This window comes from Neopelma chrysocephalum, unplaced genomic scaffold (genome assembly GCF_003984885.1).
Source record: "Neopelma chrysocephalum unplaced genomic scaffold, ASM398488v2 Primary Assembly neopelma1_44, whole genome shotgun sequence".
Lineage (NCBI taxonomy): Eukaryota > Metazoa > Chordata > Aves > Passeriformes > Pipridae > Neopelma > Neopelma chrysocephalum.
In genome coordinates this window covers 9,488,465-9,510,058 of record NW_020897703.1, presented here as the reverse complement: position 1 = coordinate 9,510,058, position 21,594 = coordinate 9,488,465, and the positions used below count along the sequence as shown (strand labels likewise).

At 37.3% G+C, this 21,594-nt stretch overlaps 1 protein-coding gene across 16 annotated transcripts in view; it reads left to right on the top strand.

Annotated features, from left to right (window-relative positions):
- Positions 1 to 21,594, top strand: part of ABI2 (abl interactor 2) — a 69,842-nt gene that overhangs the window by 37,303 nt on the left and 10,945 nt on the right. For 2 of the 16 annotated variants that reach the window (XM_027678371.1, XM_027678370.1), the window contains exons 3-11: positions 219 to 395; positions 4,133 to 4,150; positions 11,153 to 11,250; positions 11,746 to 11,892; positions 12,898 to 13,022; positions 13,939 to 14,118; positions 16,646 to 16,804; positions 21,008 to 21,094; positions 21,420 to 21,593. In XM_027678371.1, the coding sequence (XP_027534172.1) occupies positions 219 to 395; positions 4,133 to 4,150; positions 11,153 to 11,250; positions 11,746 to 11,892; positions 12,898 to 13,022; positions 13,939 to 14,118; positions 16,646 to 16,804; positions 21,008 to 21,094; positions 21,420 to 21,593 (1,165 nt within the window). The remainder of the gene's footprint in view (positions 1 to 218; positions 396 to 4,132; positions 4,151 to 11,152; positions 11,251 to 11,745; positions 11,893 to 12,897; positions 13,023 to 13,938; positions 14,119 to 16,645; positions 16,805 to 21,007; positions 21,095 to 21,419; position 21,594) is intronic. The other 14 variants (XM_027678374.1, XM_027678373.1, XM_027678376.1 and 11 more) reach the window with 9 other exon arrangements.

Genomic DNA, 21,594 nt, shown 5'->3' with positions numbered 1-21,594 from the left:
GTAACAGAAAACCCAAAGAACCTATAGCTACTAGTGTGGCTCTAGAGGTGTCAAATTCAACAGTAAATGGAAGAAAGGTGACGTAATCAAGTATATGTAGTGTATGTTTAGCACAGTGCAGAGATCTTCAAAACATTAGAACTGATTTAATTTTTTTTAATACTGACTCTGTATTCCAATGCATACCACTGTTAGTAAATACACTGCGTCTTTTGTAGACGGTGGACATTCACAAAGAGAAAGTTGCTAGAAGAGAAATTGGTATCTTGACTACAAACAAAAACACCTCAAGAACTCACAAAATCATTGCACCAGCTAACTTGGAGCGACCAGTTCGCTACATCAGGAAACCTATTGATTATACAATTCTAGATGATATTGGACATGGAGTGAAGGTAGGTGATATTGTTAAAACAGCCAAACTGCAAATACATTGTCTTTGTATATTTTCAAAATAATCTGATGCTTTTTATGATATTATACCAGTTTCTCCTTGCCTGGACAGTGTGTCTGTAAACATAAGAGGAGTCCTGTCCGATTTCCAGTTGCCCCTTCCCCTTCTGTTACCCCACTGTTTCTAAACCTTACAAACCCACCAAATCTTATTTCTGAGGATACTTGGGACTGTGAGTCTCACCTTTTAAAATGTTTCTGAATACCAGCTTGTGATGCTGCTGTTATTGTTTGAGTAAGTTGCCAGGGATATACCTGGGGACTGAAAGGCTAATGACCGTCACTTTAGTGCCTGAATCAGCACCACAAAGTACGATCCAGCTGTAATTGCCACCAGTTTACTTTAAAGCTCACCCAAATAAAGGGTTTGCATGAGAGGTATTATGTGCTCCCTTTTCTTCTTTCTGTCAGACTCAGTTATACACAAAGCCAGTGATGTGCTTTGTTAAGGTGAGCTCTCTACAACTTTTGTGCCACATGGAGTTTCAGGATGGGAATATTACTGCCAAGTTGGAAGCTACTGGTTCTCCCTTTTAAGACTAGGAAAAAAGAAGGAATTTCAGGGCAGAGATCAGACTGAGATGTAACTGGTGGCTGTTAGATCAATGTATACAGCAGCAGTAATATCATGTGTGAGATTAGATATGCATTTTTAAAAGCACATCCTGAATGTAAGCACAATCTTAGCAGGTGTGAGCTCATTGTTAACTTGTGCTGCCAGGAAAACAAATACGGAAATGAGAACACTGACAGTGTTAAAGTTCCAGGAAATGAAAGGTAAATAACACAAAGCAGGGTCATTTTCCCATGACAAACTAACAAATCTGTAAACCTGCTAAGTAGCAGTAAGGTAAGATGCTTCTTCCAGTCAAAGTACACCAGAATTTCTTTTACCTGACTCCTAACTGCATTAGGTTTATCTGTGTTGTTCTATTTTGATTGTTTGCTTGAACAGCTGTTTAAATGGCAATAGGTTGTTTAACCTAAGTCTTAAAATTCAAATTCTTAGTAGTTTGATTTAAATATCTCCCCTGAGCAATTTTACGTAAGGTCTTCTCAATGTCCTGTTTGTTAACAGAAAGTCTCCTTACCCCCATTTCTTACCCAAAGAGTCAACCTCTAAACATAATTTAAAAAGACAAGTGATTAAACTTGATTTGGAAAACCAAACCAAACAAAAAAATGCCTAATGTTAATAACTACAGTTTTGATCAGGAAATTATTATCACTCTTGTGTTAAAATGTGCTACCAATTCTTACAAATTTTGAATTTATGCAGGTCAGCAGAACTCCTTCTGGTTATGGATGGAGCATATTAACCTGTAGGGTTGCTGTTGCTAATATTTTAATAATCACTTTTTGCTTTAAGGAGATAATTTTAGAACTCATTAAAGAATAGTTTTTAATTGCTCTGCAGCACAATCTTATTTAGCACTGGCTCTAAATCATTATAATTGATATCCCACTTACCTCAGTGTAGCCAGAACCATACTTACTGTGATGCAATGAATTACGTTCTTCTGAAGGAACATAGTTCATCAAATGGATGATGACTCAAATGTGCATTTACATCCACTTGTTATGCTTGTGATATGCTTGAAACATCTTACAAATTATGTCTACACTGCACTGTATTTATCTAGAAAATGAAGAAGTACTGTGTACTTGTGAAACAAAAAGCAGAGAACTTGAAATCATGCTATTCTTAACATCATAGATGTGTTCCAATCAGGTTAATCCTGTGTTTAGGACAGAAGAAAGAACAACTCTCTGCTGATGGGGAAAAAGTGGCCAGTTGTGCTTATGAACCTGTTGGGTTTGTTCTGCTTGAGTAACTGCAGATTAGTTGACTAGATCTCTTGGCTGTAGAACAGAGAGAAAAAAAAGGAGAAGAGGTAGAAACTTTAAATTTACATATTTATAGCTATTTATTGTTTGAGATGAGATACTTTTCCCTTAAATGAGCATTCAGAAGGAGTTGTTGCATAAATAGCATTAAAGTTCCAGTTAACATCAGGGTGCCTCAGTCTGCATTCTTTGTTCTTTTTCTGCTGTAGGGCTTCCCCTCTAGTACTTAGACCCAGAATTATGTATTTTCAGGAGTCAGAATGCTAATGTAGCAGGCATTCATTGCAACCCCTGAGAAAGATGGCAAACTGAACAGAGGATAATACAGGAGAAAAAGGGAGGATCCTTGGCCAAGAAATTCAGGATGCCATGCTGAGAGAATTAGTATAGGCACTTGAGCATCTTATTCCTTCCATTCAGAAGTTCAAAGCAGCAGTGGATACCATATTCAGGAGAGGGTGCTCTATAGTATAGTTTCTTAATAGGTGTGAGAGAGAATTCAAGTGCCTCTGTATCATCCCAGCAGTCCCTCCTCATCTTCCCTCCCTGAAGCTACAATGCTGCAAAAATCTAAAGAACCTTTTGTATGAAAGAGACTTGCTTTCAATTTTTTTCAAATGTTTCACGAGTTTCAAAGTGTTCCAATCTATTCTTCCTTCCAAAGAGTTCTTTAGTCAAGAGGATGAAAAAAGAAGTGATCCATTTGGAGTGGTGTGTATTGAAGCATTGTAACTGTCAGGAATGCTCTGAGGTCTTTGCTCATGGACCTTCCCACGTAACTGACCACTCTAGGCACTACAGGGGAACCTGCTTTTCCAGCATAGTTCTGGACAGCACAGACCATATTGGTTAATGCGTTGATCCATGGAACTTTAAACTCAAAGATAGATTTTCTAGTAAATCAGATTATGTTTCTTTTTTAATACAGTAGGGTCTCTTTTAAATGGATGAAACAGATTAGCTACTCTGGATGCTCTACTATTGCGATTCTGAATGCTTAATGTTGTTATACAAAGTGTAAGAAACATAACGATACATTTAGATTAACTGAGCTGAAAACAGATCATTCAAATGGAAAGACTTGTAGTTTTAAAAGAAATTATGGGGAAAGAAGATATATGGTATTTTGCCAGTAAGATACAGGACTCAGTGTCAAAAAGCAAGCACTTAGGCTTTAAAATAAGATTTTACTGTTGGTTAAACTCTTAATTTATGCTTTAGAAAATGTGAATATATGGTGCAGTATCCATATAGAGTGCTGTACTTCTTACGAGATGTAATGATTTGCTCTTGATCTTTGTTCAAGAGAAACCTCATGGCATCAAGGTAACTAACAGCTTTGTCTCGGAAGGAACATATATTAGCTTAATATTTTAGAGGCTTCTGTTTCAGCTAGTTGTATATGTGCTAATGCATGTAAACAATTTAAATGAGCTCAGGCTCATTGATAAGGCTATTCTTTGACAGCTCAAATAAATTAATCTCTGAAGTTAATCCATCTAGATCTCGTGATCCATTTGAAAGAAGCTACCTTTTTGTTAGCACTGTAAGAACTTGAATAAACAGTGTACAAGCATTTGAACATTAATTCAAAGTATTAATCTAAAGGCTTTGTGGTCAATGTATATTAAAAGTTTCAGCTTGAAGATCTTTTGTTCATGACATTCTGCTTTAACCACTCTTTCTATGATCTACTGATACATTATTTTGTTAATGCTGAATGCTTAACTTTTTTCTTTCTTTTTCCTTTCTCTTCATATCCTGAAGTTCCAACTAACCTTTCAATGCTTTTTTTCCTTACCTCTTTTATTTGCTCCATTTATGCATTAAGTGGTTGCTTAGATTTAAGGTAAGAAACCCCAGGGCTGGATTTCCATTCTTCTTCTTCTGAGATTATTACACACGGGGAGATGATTAACATGAATGTTACTGATTGTTTAAAACAACACCCGCTCTCTCTTCTGTATAGAACTTCTGTTGAGTGATTTCATTGCAGATAAGCATTTTGTGATATAAATTGATGTGTTTATGAAAGGAAGCTAACACAGTTAATTTTAAAAGCTTCGTGGCAAAATATTGACTGCCTTCAGCATATCTACCAGATCATTTACAAAGGAGGGATGACGTGCTAGCCTGGTCTAGACAAAAAGGTACAGAGAATAGATAGCAGCTGAATATGAGCCTCCCCCTGTGTAATATTCTTTTTATCCTATATACGGTGTAAGTTATGGTTTGATTGGGATTCATGTTTCAGTGTGAGATTGCTCAGATAATGGGCTCCAAAGGTGTGTAACAAATTCAAATCTGTATATTATTTTTTAAAGTTGCAGTATTCTTAATTTTTTCAGAAACTGCTAGCACTGTTTACATACTGAGAGGCACTCATGTGGAAACTGTCACAAATCAGTTAATTGTGTAAAATACTTAAGAACCCTTAAACAACAAGCTAAGTGATTTATTTAGTTGAATATTAAATGAATCAAAGAACTCAGGCTGAAGTATGTCGGATTCTCAAGGATCTTAGAGGTTTAAATGTTTGTAGTCTTAGTGGCTGCAGAAGCAGCAATAAAAAGCATCAAATCAATTAGGCAAGCAGTTAAATGAAATTATATGATATTATGGTGGAGTTCATAACACATTAGTTAATAGATAGGTTATAGCCTTTATTGAGTATTAGGATATCATCCTCCTCCTGAAGTGCAGCTGGTTTGGGGAAAGCAGGTATGAAAGTTTTTTAGTAGCAGCTGTGACCGTTTTAAAGAGAGAACTCTTTTAGAACACGGAACGCTAATATGTAGTATGAGTATATGAATTAAAGGAAGTTCCAAGTTGATGTGAAATATTTTTTAGTATTTTCTGTGACTGGAAAAAACTAAAAGAAAATCCTGCAAATTACTGAGAAGACTGCCTGTAAAACCAGGTATTTCTGTATATATCCCCATGATGTCCCTGTGAGATTGGCCAAATGGTACTTTTAGTCAGGTGTTTCAGTGTATGTAGCATATCTGATAACAATGGAAAACTTTTAATAAATGAGAGAATTCTCACATGTCATTTGAAATCTATTTTTACTTGTGAGGCATACAGTATTTCAACTCACATAGTATTTAAATGCTGTTAATTTGAGGATGGCAAAATATATCTCATCCCTGGCTTTTACTTTCTGTCTACACAAAATGTATACTTCTAATGCTGAGTATGTCTTCGGGACATAGTTCATATTGGATGATCGTTTTCTCAGTGTTCTTAAAAAAACAATTTGCAAACTCAGTTTTCTTTGTTGCTCTCTGTAGTCGCAATTATGAACAAGTAATGACTATTCTAAAAAAAGTTTTAAAATTACATTGTAGTTTATGTGTGAAGTGCCATATCTGTGCATCATCTGCAGTGGTGATAAGAGTTTCTTCAGCTTTTCAGAGAAAATAATTTTTTCTATTTATAGGTTTGGAATGGAAATAATATTTTTCATTATAACACCAGTTAAAATATTTCTGTGTTTTTACTAGGGTGAACCTGATTAGAAATTTGATTTGAGAAATCACAATATGTCAATCAACTTTTCATTGCCAAAACCTGAGGGTTTAAAAGAAAAAAAAGAAAAAAAGGCAAAAGCAGCACAGCATCTCTCTGTGGACCCAAGTTGTTCTTTCTCTCACTATAGTCACTATGCCTCAGGCTGAAAGGAGAAAACTAAAAGTAGCCCCAGTTCTGTGTGAATGGGTTTTTTTATCTCACTTATGAGTGATTAAATATGAAGAATTTAGCCTGCTTTTATTTTTTATGACTGCAGAAAAACCTTAGTCTTAGCTAACAGCTACAATGTTAAACTGACTGACTGTAGCAGGGCTAACTATGCTTGTGTCTGGGTAACTTAAATTTAAATTTTTAACAGATTTTGAAGAAAATTTTAATTACAAGTCAGAGGAGTATCTGTAGCATCTCCTATCATCAAATCAATTGAAAATGACATTTTAGTATTTACCAGACTTGGTTCTTCAATTACTTTACATAGGGGGTAAAACAAGTAAACTCACTTGCTGAAGCTTCTACTTGTGGTCATTTGCCAAAACAGGGCTGAAATTTATACACTTCACTTCCATAGAAACTGGTAATCAGCTGAAAAGCATATAGACATGCACAGTAAGTATTCAAGTGGCTGAGCACAACCTGAAAGGGAATTTGCTTTGAGGTAGTAGATGATGGGCAAAAAAATCTGTTCATTGTCTCTGTAGCATTAACAAGATGAACCAAGGCATGGGAAGGTAGTTTTCATTCAGCCCTGGTTTGTTTTTTCCTAAAATTGGGTATAAAATTGCTCAAGAAGATCGAGTAGCTGCTTGAAGTTTCTGAATATAATCCATGAAACATCACTGATGGGACACTTTTTCTTACTAGATTTTGGGCAAAAGATTATTCTTTTAACATTCTGAAAGTTCTAGAAAATACAATGTGACAGTAAAGCACCACTTTAAAATTTCTGGCTGAGTCCAGCTTTAGAAAGCAGCTCCTCCTGAGCTTTGATTCTGTGGAATATCTGATATTCAGGATTTTTGGAAAAAAAACCTCAACCAACCAAGAAACTTGGTTTTGGTAATTGAACTGACAATGAGATGTTCTTCAGAAGAGTAAAAATGTGGATTGAAAGCTTTGTTGCAGGTAAGTGCCTCACAGCTGCATAAATACAGGGCTTCGATGCAAATAGTTTTTGCAGTCTGTTGACCAGCTATTATATCTGACCAAGTGTGTATTTCTGCACTTCTCATTCAGTGATTTCTTTTGCTTGTGAAAACATTCCCAAGAATTAAATTGAATGAACTTGCAGGATTTATCAGTTTTAACCAGTTTATTTCACTAAAAATTTCTTACACAGTGGAGTGCTAAAGAAACTCAGTATGTTAAATGTTTATAAAAATGTAACTGTGAAGGAAACTCAGTCGTATGTTGGACTGCAAGATGGTGATTTAATCACTGGAATCTATGAAAAACTAGATGCCAAAAATAGAAATTGGACAAACACATCTTAATTATTAAAAAAATTAAACTTTAAATGATAGACTTTCCTAGGGGCTGTAATCAGTGCTGCATTGTGTCTTAAAGTAATCAGATGGTACCTTTCTAGAACTGGCACTGTAGCTCAGTATAGAAAATATTGGATGAAATACTGTTGTACCCTTTTGAAACAGAATGGTCCACAGGGATACATTTCTTTACAGTTTGTTTTATGGCTGTTACTGTGGAGCTGGATCTCAGAGCATCCTCCACAATGTGTTACTTACCAAGGATCTGCTTTTAAAGTAGTTTCTGCAGTTTCTTCCTCAGCAAAACTTCCAATTCCAGCTCCAGTACTGACAAAGTTACAGCATTGGTAGATGACATTTTTTTCTGTAGTGCAAGTGCTTCATAAAAAGCTTCTGCAAGGTATCCATTAAAAAAAAAGCTTAACCAAGATCTCACTGGAATTATTTGGTGTTCCACTATGTAACTTCAGTTGGTAATATTTTTTTACCTTTTTTTTTCTTCTGTGGGAAGAGGCAAAAAAAAAAATAAAAGAATTGGAAAAATCCCTTCATGCATTCTGCACAGACCCTGTGTCCTACTCGTCTGCTCACAGGGTTGTCTTCCTGCTTTCACATCAGTAAGCTTTGGTTTTTCCCGAGCTTTGTGCCCAAACCATCACTGCCTCTCATTTTTTTTTCTGGTTTCAGCACAGTGGTTAGCTGTTTTGGCATTTATGAGCAAAGACGGAGATACTCCTCTGTGTTTCTGGTTGCAGGCTCTGTTTTGCCATGCATTTTCTTAAATAATTTGCAAGCTTTAATCTAGAAACCATCCCCAGATCTGTGGGGTCCTGCAGTCAAACAAACCACCAACAGACAGATGCATTCCTCTGCTTTCACCCTCTCATTAAATCAGCTGCATCTGGGTAGTTCCAGCTGTGCAGAACCAGGGGAAATGATGTCAGAAACACTGCAACTTCTGGCAAATACCAACTTACTCCAGAAAACAGATTTTTGAAACTTGACAGCAAATGCAAATGTGACCTTGAGTTCTGATGGTTGCTTCGGATTTTAGGTGTTTGTAAGAGGGATGTGTGTGGATGAGGATTTGTGTATGGAAACTGTATTTACAACCATATGTGCAAAATAGAAAAGGCAATAAAGTTTGAAAGAAAGGGGGCATTAATGGCTTCCTTTTTTCCCCCCTAAATAGAAGTTGTCATAGGAGACAGTTGGAAATGTTCCAATATTTGTATCTCAGCTAAAGTTGCAACTTGTATAGTTTTAGATTTTCTTTGAACATCTTGAATACTTTTATTTCCACAGATCTGTCTATTTTGATCAGAACCGTTGAAATAATTTCATATTTTTAATTTCTCTTCTGTGATTATTTGGCAGTAAGTCAAAGGGGAAGTTACTTGCATAGGGTTGTTTAACTTGGAGCAGCTGGTCTTAAAGCCATCAGTCCTGTCAGATTTGAAGACAACCCTGTCAATTTTAATTACTTGCTCTTTGAACATCTTGCTTTCAATGACCCTGAAAAGACCCTGCAACTAAGCTTACTTACTGTCAGTGCGTTTCCCCATCTTTCAGTTTAGTCTTTTTGGGGGATGGCGTCTTTGTGACTAAGTTTCTGGGCTAAAAAGGGATTGCTTTTTGTTTGGACACATTTTACAAAGGTTTTTTTCCCATCCTGGATCAAGGATATATTTATTTGCAGTGTTAATGAACTATCTGGCAGTCACTGGAGTTCTGTGTTAGTCAGGCAAGTATTACCTACACTTTTTACTGTATATGGTCTGATGTTATGGCATCTTTCACCTCAACTGTCCTTTCTTTTCAGGTAGCTGTAGCCCACTGGAAGCTTAAAAGTTCATTTTTGGTTTTGCAATGATTGTATATAAAATAATAAGATTCTTTGTGGTTAAATGTATGGAATTTTATATTAACTGTGAAGTTAACATAAGCTTTAGATTTATATAAACTGTAAAGTGGTTACATCATCTGGTGCAAAACAATAGTGTAGCCAGTTAAAATACCTAAATGGACTATTCAGGGACACACAGATTGGTCTGTTTGTTGTCACCTAAAACCAGAGGCTGAGGGGGTTGTTCGAAATATAGCAACTGACAGTTCAGTGAGTGTTTAATTAAGGTGTATTTTGTCTGTTTGGGTTTTTTTGACAACTCAAATAGGTAGGTGGGCAAAACAGGCACGTTTAATGAAAGAGGAAGTACAGGGGGTGCTGCAACTTTAAAAAAAAAATCAGATTTTGCTATTTCTTAAATGTTCCGTGTATAGAATAAAATATACTTCATTTTACACTTTCTCTTTTCCCTTCAAGTAGTTGTAGATCAGTGCTTACCTCATCCCTCACTTGAATTAACTTTAGATTTCTTGTTGCTTAGAGTTGGCTTAAAGGACTTTATAATGCTGTGCAAAATAATTTTGTCTTAAATTAACATTACAAAGTACTCTTGCACAACTAAATTCAAGCATCTGTTTTTGAATCAGTCAAAAAAAACCCCTTCCAATGCTTGGTTTTCTTTTCCTCCCAGCGGATTGAAAATGCGATAGCACTGGGATTATTTAGAGCCAGAAAATCAAGTTTCAGTGGATTAGAATACTGAATGTATTACTCTTTACACTGTTGTCAGTATTTATCAATTCACAAATCTAAACATTGCCAAGGTTTTAAGTGAGTTGTTCTAGTCAAATTTTAAAGGAGTAATTTGCCTTTAACGATGTTTGCAAATACTCTGAATGCCGTGATCACGGTTTCATTTTTATATGGGAGGTGGGGGCAGTAGCCAAAGCTTATGTTTTGGAAGGAAGAAACACTGTGAAATAGAGCATGACAGGAAGAACAGAAAAAGGATGTAAGCATACTTGTTTAGGTTGTTGAATATCTCTGTGTCTAAGCAATAGTTTAAGCATTCATGAATCCAAGCTGTTCTGTGAGCAGATCATGTACTGATTCCTGTAAGGATACATGCATTGAGAGAGTTATGCTTCACTGGCAGGCTGCAGAGAAGCCAAATGCCTACATTGGTAACAATTGTTTATGATTCCTAGATTGATCAGTCAGGAATGCAAATGAGTTTTTGAAAGAAGTTAGAGTAAATTATTTTTATGTAAAATTTAAATTTACTTCATTAGTATTTTAACCTGAAAGAGGGGAAGTGGACAAACCACAGTTATGTCACTGCTAAATATTTTACTCCCTTTATTTATAAATTCTTAGAGATTAAATTGCTACACATTTGGTGTGGGGAGAAAAAAGTGCATCTTTGTATTTTTCTCAATATGGCTTTCTCTGTATGTTTACATGCACATAATTAATATTGACAATAAATATTATCATCTGTAAAAAATTTTACATGCTGTGAAAACATTAAAACATTAATGGATCATATTTATAGATTACTTTGACTTTTGTACACTTTTATGTATAAATCACATTAAATTGTGGCATATTAGATAAGGTTTAGTATTTTTGCAAATTTACCATTCAGTAGTGCAATGTGAAATAAGTGCCTTTATCTCAAAAGATGACTGGGAGGTTCAGCCAAGTTAGGTACAGTGTCTCTATTGTCAGATTGTGATAGCCCGAAGGCAAATTCACTTTTTTGTATATACAATTTTTAAAAACCCTATGTAATAAAGAGTCCTTTGAGCGCAACTCTTGACTTCTAGCAGAGTGGAAATTGCATATAAAACGCATGGCCTCTCAATTTTTTTTGTCTGTTTAAACCTTCCCCTACTTAGAGTTAATTGCTAAAGGCATCTCAGTGTCTCTGCCCCCAGAACCTGAGCTTAGTGAAGGCCGTTTTTCTCCCCGTTCTTTCCTGCAGGTCAGCACACAGAACATGAAGATGGGTGGGCTTCCTCGTACAACACCGCCCACCCAGAAGCCACCAAGTCCACCGATGTCAGGAAAAGGAACTATTGGGTAAGTGCAGTTACTGAATGGGTAAATGGCTTTGGTGAATGAAAGGAAAAAGAGGGAAGATTCTTTCTTTTTCTGTAGTGTGAGGGGTTTTTTGGTTTTATTTTAACTATTCACAAAGATCAAGAGGTGTTAGATTTTCATCCTCTTATACTGAATGTGTCTTATGTGTTAGTGTGCTTCTGCCAGAAGACAGTGGGCATCATCAGCCTTTCCCAACAGGAACCTTTTTCTCATTGCAGAACACTTACCACTACATGCTTTAGAGTAAAATGTCATTAACTGTGTGGCTTTGGCAGGTGGTGCTAAACAACTGAAAAATTAGTACATGTTCATTAATTATTGATGCTGTGTGTGATAAAAGTACTTTCCTGTTAAGTCTATGAACTTGACTTTGGCCTTTAGCTCACATTAGTGATCAGTATGTAGCTGTCTTTAAAAGAACGACCCGTCTTAGGTTTTGTCTGCATTACCTGAACTTGTGCTCCCCGTGTGCAGGCGTCACTCCCCGTACCGCACGCTGGAGCCCGTTCGGCCCCCGGTGGTGCCCAACGACTACGTGCCGAGCCCCACGCGCAACATGGCGCCCTCACAGCAGAGCCCCGTCAGAACGGCCTCCGTCAACCAGCGGAACCGCACCTACAGGTACCGCCAAGCACGGGGACAGAAATCCTCTGCTGAATGTCCAGTCCATCTGTGCCTGCCTCTGCAGTGAAGCTTCCTCATTCATCATGCGTACTGGGAATGTAATTTGGCACGATGAGAATGGGCGCTAATAAAACCAGAATAGTGAATTATGTTACGGTTGTTCACTTAATCCCCCTATTCACCTTAATTTTAGTGCTGTCAGTTACAATACTTAATGAATTACTAAGATTGTGAAGTCTTTCAAGGAGGTAGATCACGATACTATTTTACTAAATGCTTACATAACTGGGGAAAGATTTTGTACACATCTTGCCTTCTGCATGTTGAAGGGCTGCACAGTATGCTTATATGTGACATTTTTGAACAGTCTTTGATGTTTATAGGCTGAGTATAGGCTGAAATTGTAGCATAGTATTTTGAGGATATCGATAGTTTCAAACACAGAATAAAGCTGAACTGTATTACCAAAGGTTCTGCTAGAAGACTAGCTTTTTCTCTAGGATAATAAGTTTCATGATGTGATAGGTTTAAATACTTCCCTGGAAATCTTTACTTTTTAAACATTGTAAGTACTTGAGAATGGCTAAATAGATGGATTCTTAAAGTATAAGAAATGTGAATTTTACTTTATTATCTTACAATTTCTCATATGAAAGCATATGAATCACAGTCTAAGCAGTCTACGTGTTTTAAAGTTATAGGAAAAAGGTCTGTATTTGCTCCATAGGGGTTTAACAATCCTGGAATGATGTACTTTGAACAAAGTTACGGAAGTGTTTCATTTTGGGGCAAGTTCACCAAGACTAAATGAAAAACCTGTTGTGTTGTAGTCAAAGTGAAGAGTTTTAGAAAAATCCAGCTTTATATAGATTTATATCATCCTTGTTTCTTTTCTCTTGTTCCCTGTTATTTCTCTGATGTAGTAAGGTGCTATATGAGGGATCTTAGATTTCAGCATGTACAGCAGCATATTCATACCCTGGTGATTTTGGTTTCTTACAGCAGCAGTGGGAGTAGTGGAGGAAGCCACCCAAGTAGTCGGAGCAGCAGTCGAGAGAACAGTGGAAGTGGAAGTGTAGGTGTTCCCATTGCTGTTCCCACACCATCTCCTCCTAGTGTCTATCCAGGTAAATGGAAACTTGCTGTCCCTCTTTCTGACTGAACAGTAACCTTGAGCATTTGCATTTTTCTAAACTCCAAGGAAAGTCTGAGTTCATTGCTATTGATAGTATGAGTTTGAATCAAGTAGTATCTTCTCTGAGACTGTCTGATGTGCTGTTATGCTCCTTTTATGTATTAATTTGTTTATTAGAATTTTTTGCCTGACTACCTGCATGTGACAAGGTAGGACACAGCACCTTTTTCAGTGGGCTGAGGGAAACTTCTCCATTGTCCTTTTAAGCAAATAAATGTTTTTTCGTTGGCTGTTTATGCAGATACATAGAAACATGTTTTTAGAAAATTAGACTAAATAAGAGGCAGGCACAGAGTAAATCTTTAGTACGTTAATGCAAGCCTGAGTTGTCACAAAGAGATACTTGTTCAGTTTTATGGCCTCAGTCTTTCCAGAAATAGGAAGTGTTATTAGTGTTTCTTTTTCCTTTGCTCAACCTTTTCAGTGAAGAAGAGTGTATAGTTGGCTTGCAGCGTGATCTGAAGTACATGATGCTTCTGAAACAAAGAGATGGAAATTTTTTGCTTTCCTCTTTATATTTTCTAATTCATACAAAAGCTGAAGTCAGCCATGCTACAGACTGAAGCACAAATAACAAAATGTAAAGACGCCTTTCAAAAGTAATGGCTTTCAATGAAAAGTTCTGGGTTGTTCCCTTCAGATCTGGAAAGAAGTGGATTTGCTTGACCCTCATTTACCATCTACATAGGAATGAGCCTTTCTTTAACAGCTCCATTGTTCTCTCATCTCATGCATTCTAAAATACTATGCAGCTAATAAATAGCTAACACTGAATAGTCAAAGGCTTTCTCTAATCCTTGCTAACATATCTCCTATTAACTCCACCTCTTCCTCCTCTCTTCACTTAGCCCCTGCTGGCTCAGCTGGCACTTCTCCCCTTCCTGCTACCTCTGCTCCTGCCCCCACTCCTCCTGCTCCTGCCCCTTCCTCCGCTGCCCCAGATGCTGCTGCTGCTGCAGGAGCTCAGCCCCTTGCTGATGGCTTCACCTCTCCAACTCCCCCTGCTGTTTCTTCCACACCCTCTACAGGTGAGTGTCTGCTTCAGCTGCTGGCAGATGAACCCAGATGTGATCATGATCCAAAGCTTTGCGAAGTTACTTCAGCAGCAGTGATTAATAATTTTTTTAAAAATTTAATTATAACTAGAAAATATCTGCTACTACCCAACAATAAGGTTATAGTAAGGTTATAGTAGACAATTGAAGGTGTGCTAGTTTTATAAACAGCAATCATTTAATTTTGTAATTTGACTATTTTTACAGTTGTATAATTATTTATTAAGTTGTAATTTTATTTCTGTTTGGATACTGAGAACCTCATAGAATAATGATGTTTGGAGGGAAACAGCACTGATAGTTCTGGGTCGGATTATTCTCTTTTATTAGTGAAATAAATAAAAAGTGCATCTAGCAAAGTATAATTTATATGACTGGTCTCTTCAATGCTTTCGAATGACAAGTCTCCCCTCAATGAACTGGTAAAAAGGGCAGGTTTTTTGTGCTCAGTATTAGTTAAAATACAAGTTTTTATTATGCAGAATAATTTTCTTTTACTGTGGGGTACTTTGTGTGTATATTGCAACTTCCTTTTTTTAGTGCTGCAGTTTTCATTTTCTCATGCTGAAGTTGCAGCGTGTAGTAGTTACCAACCACACCACTGTCCTGTATCAGATTTTGATGAGGAGGTACACCTGCATTGTAAAGATCTCCTTTAGGCAGTCCAATTCCTGTGTAGCTACCTGCATGCTGTGTTACTTTTCACTGTAGCAGAGGCTGCTCACAAGGGTGTGAATTGGTTTGTGTGTTTATTAGTGTTCATATCTTTTAGTAAGAATTGCACCAGGTTCCAGAAGCGTTCTTGAAATTGCATTTAGTTTAAGGGGCTGTGGCTCATATAAAATTAGAAAACACACTAGAATCCATAACTGTGACTAGAACTTCCTGAAGTGTTTCTAAAGATTTTGGTATCAGAAGATGATCCTGATATCTAAACTACTTTTATGTTTAGAAGATGAGCTGTGGCATATGGAGCCTCAATCAATTTTCCATTTTTGGTGCACTGTCAGTATCCCAGTTCTTAAGCCATGTTGTATCTGTATTTTTAACAAGTCAAAATCGAGCAGAGGTTAATATTTTAATGGCTGTAAATTCACATTCACAATTCCATGAAAGAAATTTCAGGTTACTTACTATTTTTAACATCTTTTGTTTCCCTATGCTATTAGTGAGATTGCTTGTATGGCTTCTCTGAAATAAAGTATTTGAAGAAACTGGATAATTGACCATTTATGAGGTTGTAGTTTTCGATCCTTGAAAACCTCTTATCCCTGTTTTTAATGTCCTCCCTTCTCTCCAGTCACCACCAATTTCTACCAGTGCATTAAGGAAAAGGGACAGACACATTGGAGAGATGCATCAGGAAAAATGTGAAAAAGCCCATATACTAGGTGGATTCTTTGTTAGCTGTTCCTCATCTATAAAAAGTACATTTTTTAAAATATACTTATCTGTACAAAACAGGAGGAATGTGAACCTCTAGTTCATGCATTTGCTCTTAGAAGCAAGTAACAGAGCAAGCAACTTGCGTTTTTAGTTACTGACCTAGTGTAAAGTTTTGCAAAGCAATAAAAACATAGTGGAGAACAATGCAGGTTTTTAAAAAATTGCACATTCCTTTGTTTTGTTTCCCTGTTTGATTCTCTCCTCAACCACAGTTACCATCCCTTGTTTTCTTGCAAACTCTGAAATTTACTTCTAGGACAAACGGTGGAGACAGAATAGTTTGTGGGGGGTAATAACCCATATGGGTATAATAAATCCAGCTTACGGTTACATACAGTATAAAATCTAGAAGACTTTATGTGAGCACAGAAAATAGCTTGCTTCATTTATTGCTTGTTTAGATTCAGGATTAATGACTTGAATACAAGAATTAATGAAAACAGAGAATAAGTTTTAAAGGAGTTGTTTTAATTGACAGCTCCCTGAAAGAGGGCTTTTGAGTATGACTTCATTTATTCCATCCTTTAAGCCGTTTCTAACATTCTCTTCTCCCCAGATGATCCTCTGCATATCTTCCAAACAGCACTAAAATAGGTAGTATTGTGTTTTTCAGTTCTAGAAAGTAACAGGCATGAATCCTGGAAATGGCATACAGTTATTTTTTACATATATGTTCCTTAATTGCAGGACTCTGAAGTGTTATTTTTTTGCAGGTTTATAAATAACTGAATTTGCAAGAAGTTATTGTAATCCATTATTTAAAATAGATAACTGGGAATAATTTTCTTCCATTCTGAAGCTTTGTAGCTTAGACACCTTTGTGTTTTCATACTGGCTTTCGTAAGCAGTGCTGAGGACAGGCAATTGGGAGAGTTGAACGTGTTGCCATTGAGACATCCAGTATCCTGCCAGTCTGGCAGCTTCCTTCTAGGATGCAGACTGTCTTAAAAGAAAAAAAACAGAAACCTTTCCAAGCCTTTGAAACTTGAATGCAGATATAAAAAAGACAGGTATCATTCTTCTCTTTGCTAATACATTTCCCTTTCTAACCTAGGTCACCCAGTTCAGTTCTACAGCATGAACAGGCCAGCATCTCGACACACTCCCCCAACAATAGGGGGCTCTTTGCCATATCGGCGTCCTCCTTCCATCACATCCCAGACAAGCCTTCAGAACCAGATGAATGGAGGACCTTTTTATAACCAGAACCCAGGTAAGAGTTTGTCTGCTCTGTTGAATTCAGCAGTGGCGAATGGAATGACCTTCAGGTCTCTGAAATTTTATGTTCTGTCTCCATTGCAGATCTTGCACTTCCAGTGTGTTGCTGGTAGCCGTGCCAAAGCTGCAGTGCAAGTGCAGAGTGTTCAGCTTCCATTACGGCAAACAGCTTAAAACAGTACTGGCTTTGTTGCCAAATAATTTACTTTTGATGTCACAGTCCCTATTAGACAAGCTTTAGTCCTTGACTGCACTGTGGACCTGCTTTGGTGTGGGATGGGTATTTGAGTTTGCTGATTCTTCATTAATCAGTCTTTATCTTGTGTGCTTTTTTCTTCTGGTTAATGGACAGTTCAAGAAATTGCACTTGTTATACAAGGGTGAGCATTAGACACTTTAGAGACATCAGTGGTGTTCGGTGTGGGATGCGAGGAACTGTGCCATCTTCTAACCCCCCAAGGGATGTTATTTTAATGGGCAACCTGCCTTACAGAGCAAGATGAGATATTAACAGCGAGTGGCATGGCCTGTGTGTCAGCATAACATAGCAGCCTTTTATCTGAGGAGTCCTTTGTCCCTTCCTTCTGATGAGACGTGAGGGTTTTGATACCAGAGTAAGGAAGAGTTTCTCTTTTGACAAAGCTACAGAAAGACGCAGCAAGATTGAATGTTGACTTGCAAGTACTGCAGTGTGTTGGTGTTTGGTGGTGGTTGTGCTGATGAGTTTTGAGGGGGGGTGTTCGTTGTTATTTTTTTTTAAAGTTGAGCACTGAACTTGGAATTAGGTCACATGCTACAATCTGCATTTAAGAGATTTGATCAGTTTCAAAGTTTGTGAGCTACTCTGCAGAGAGATCTGTGTGCTGAACTTGAGAAGGAAATGGGTGGTCCTGCTGGGGATGGGGGAGTGGAAGGGGTTATATGACTAAATTGTAGCCCAGTTGCCTGAAATATGTGGTATTTTTAAGCACATTATGTGCATATTGAAGGCTGAAGGGGCGAATAGGCAAGAAGGAAAGAGTAATAGCAATAAAAGAAACCTTTCAGAATTACCTTTGCAATAAAGAGGATTTTGAGTATATCCAGAGAGTTTTTGACAACTGCTGTGCATTTCTGCTTTAGCAAAGGGATAATTCTCTGCAAGCTGCCATGGCATTGTTAATAGGTAATCAGAGAAGATGCCAAATAGACTTTAAATAAGTTACATAACCACAATTCAGTCTGTGTACCCAGAAAGAAGATAATAATTATAGTGATTAGTCACTTGAACTGTAAATCACAAACAAAATGCTTCAATTATACTGGCAAATCTGACACAATATAAATAAGCAGTTTTAGTAAGAGAATTTTTTTAATATACCTAGCAGAATACAGAATTTGTTCACTTTGCAGTTACACTAAACCAAGGGGTTTTTTGATTGTACCTTGAAAGGAGAAGATGCTCAAGCATGCATAATTGATGAAGACCCTAAGAACAGAGGCACTGTTGTGTCTGTAAGGAGCAGGATTAGTTAGTAACAGGATAGAGACCACAATTGCTTCTCAGCATTCCTGAAGAGAGGGAGAAAATAGAAACATAAGAGGTGAAAAAGAGACCTTACAACAGGCGTAACAGTGTGCCAGCTATGGCTTCTTGTTCTTTGTAGGCTGTTTGGCAATAACACAGTACTGATATTTCCAGTGCCATTTTTTAGTATGTTGGCATAGTCGTTTGTTTATTCACTTGTCGTGAGGATGAAAGATACTTCTATTGCCATGTTCTTTTGAATGCCACTTCTAAGATAATATAATTTTTCTACTTCATGGTTAGACCTTTTTAGCGACCGAAAAGAAAATATTAAGAAATGCAGACCCTAAATAATCTCAGCATACGTCTGTCCCAAAACCACTCCTGCCAGCCACACCATCTAACAATGTTTTAACTTTGCAACCTTAGATTCCAGTATCTAAGCAGTATAGAGCTCAGCACAGGCTAAAAACCCTGTGGGAGAAACCGGGCAACTGTTGAGACGGTGGTGGGCACTACACCCTCTTTGTACAGCTGAATTCTTACCAGGCTGAAGCAACACAGTGGAAGGTGCTCGTGAGCATTTCTGAACTAATTTACAGCAACTGTGTAGTGAATCTATTGGCAATCAGTCAGTATGGAAGGAAGGTGGGAGGCAACATTTAAACTGGTATTTAGCTCATATTTTAAGACAGCAGAGGTATATTAGTTATTCTGATGCACTGTATAAACGAGATCATTATTAATAAAATATAATATGATAGTCCCTGCACAATGCACAGACTGAAGTACAAACCAAAGGGTTAAGGTAAACAAGGAATGATATCAGCCAGCGTTAGCATCACCATTTTGATTAAACTATACAACCCAAAGTAAATGAAGGGATTTTTTTTGTGCTTGCTTGGAGTGCTTGTCTAGAGTGATTTATTTTTCTCCATGGATAGCCTCGTTATTTCTTTCAAAGAAATATATATAGTTCACAACCAAAGTACTCAGGGAAACTGAAGCTAGTCTCCTACAATAGATATGAATTTTGTGAATCCATATGATGTTGAATAGAGGAACCATTTTGAAATGGAACATTTTTATAGCATATATAATTAAAAAACCAGGGACTTCATAGTTGCACAAGAATGCTGAATTCATGAATATCACTGCTTCTCAGTAGGACTTAAAATTCAAGTTCCCTTTTCTTGCTTTGAAAAAATGCAAGACCAAATCTTTTCCCAGGTACTGTGGTTACACTTGAAAAAGTAAATACTCTCAGAGGTCATGTCATTCAAGTCAAAGAAACTGTAATCAGAAATGTATTTCAGTTTTTCTCAAGAGATATCCATTAGATGGTGAGATAATGGAACTTGCATTGTATGGAGATACAAGGATATTTTTGCAACAAAAAAGAATGGTTGCTGTTGGTTTTTATTGTTTATGGTGTGTGGTTGTGAAAGCAATGTCAGTGTGAGTGGCAGAAGAAATTCAAAGTTTCAGATAGTGATACTGGAATAAGCAAACAGAAAAAATTTTGAGACATGACTTGTAAATGCCGTGGAGTTCTTTTCTCTTGCTATGATGATGTGAGTTAATTCTGAAAAATACTAGATCATACGTGGCAATTTTCTTACCAGCTCTAGAATTAGTCTGAAATTTATTTAGTTCCATCTGCAAGCTAAGTAAATGTAGTAGTACATGAAGTGTAGGCCTTTTTCCCTTCATCCTTCTGGACATGATTAAATGTTTTTTGTATGCCACATACTAACAAGAAAATTATTTATTTGTGCTTTTCCTGAGGTGTGCTTTCTGAAAAATAATCTCGCAGCTTGCTTAAAGAATATTACTGCATTACTCAAAGTGATATTAAACCAAGATAAAACTAGATAACTGAAACTTGTATTCTGGGCTTAAACCACAGTTCAGTGTTACAACATGTGCAGCTGGCTGAGAGTATCTTCTTTAATTGTGAATTCACATATATTGTACAAAGAGAGCTCTTCTAGTACTACTAAAAGGGCTGTTCAGAGTTCATTGCAGTGGTCTGTGAAGTCAGGTGGGAAGGAAATGAGGCAGCACATCTGGAATAGGTCCTGTGGTTTGGCAGCAGCACGGTGTGCTCTGTTCGACCAATAAGATCAGAAGTGTTGTGTCTTTCAGATATGCACAGTTCTCAAAAGGCATCTTTTTCTGTTTTGTCTAAAATAACTACCTCATTTGATGGGATTTTTTTGGCCTACGTTTTGGGGAAAAAAAGAGCTATATTCACTTTCATTACTAGGGATTTGTGGATGCTGTTAGTCACCTCTATAAATATCAGTTAGGTCTGAAAGGGGGAGGATTATAGGGAAAGAGTCCTCTTGATAAATGTCAGTCAGGTCCGTTCATGAAGTGCTAAATTATCTAGGAATAAACTTCAGCTTAAAGGAATCCCACAGTCAAGTCAGAAAAATATTTCAGCATGGATTCTTAATGTTATAAAAAAGATCTGGGTTGGAAATTTTAAAAATAGAGAAATAGCCTTGAAGAAAGGATTAGGAATATGCTTAAAGCACTGGAGCCATTTTTCTTTGAATGTCAGTCTCTTTATCTCAGCTTCTTGGCAGCCTGCTACACTGTCTGATTGGTGATGATGTCTACTTTCCTGTTTGCTGCTTTGTTGTGTTTCTAACTGAATGCCTCTCTTTTTAATTTCTGTGGCAGCATCCCTTGCTCCTCCTCCCCCCTCCATCCTACAGGTAACTCCACAGTTACCACTAATGGGATTTGTGGCCAGAGTTCAAGAAAACAGTAAGTTTGCTGCTCCATTGTGCTATGTTTTATTACTGGATGTGGCTTTTGCATTGAGTTGATGAAAGATTTGACTGTATATAGCCAGAATTCTGCCTTCTCTACTGCCTCTGCAAGTTTGTCTGAAATTGTGAAGGGTGGGAAAAGGAAGTAATTTTGTTGGAGGTACCTCATCCTTCCTTCTCTGAATTTTATTGTCTCTAGTGTATTTTCACAAGTTGTAACTGTTGGTCCCAGTGCAACTAATTGGGATAGGGAGTATTATTTCAACCCGCTACCATGGTTATAGAGACAGTTTCATGGTTGTACTATTGCTTATTTTCAGTTTCAGATACTCCTCCCCCACCACCGCCTGTGGATGAGACAGTGTTTGATGAATCTCCACCTCCACCCCCACCTCCAGAGGATTATGAGGAGGAGGAAGCAGCTGTGGTGGAGTACAGTGATCCGTATGCTGAGGAGGATCCTCCTTGGGCACCAAGGACATACTTAGAAAAGGG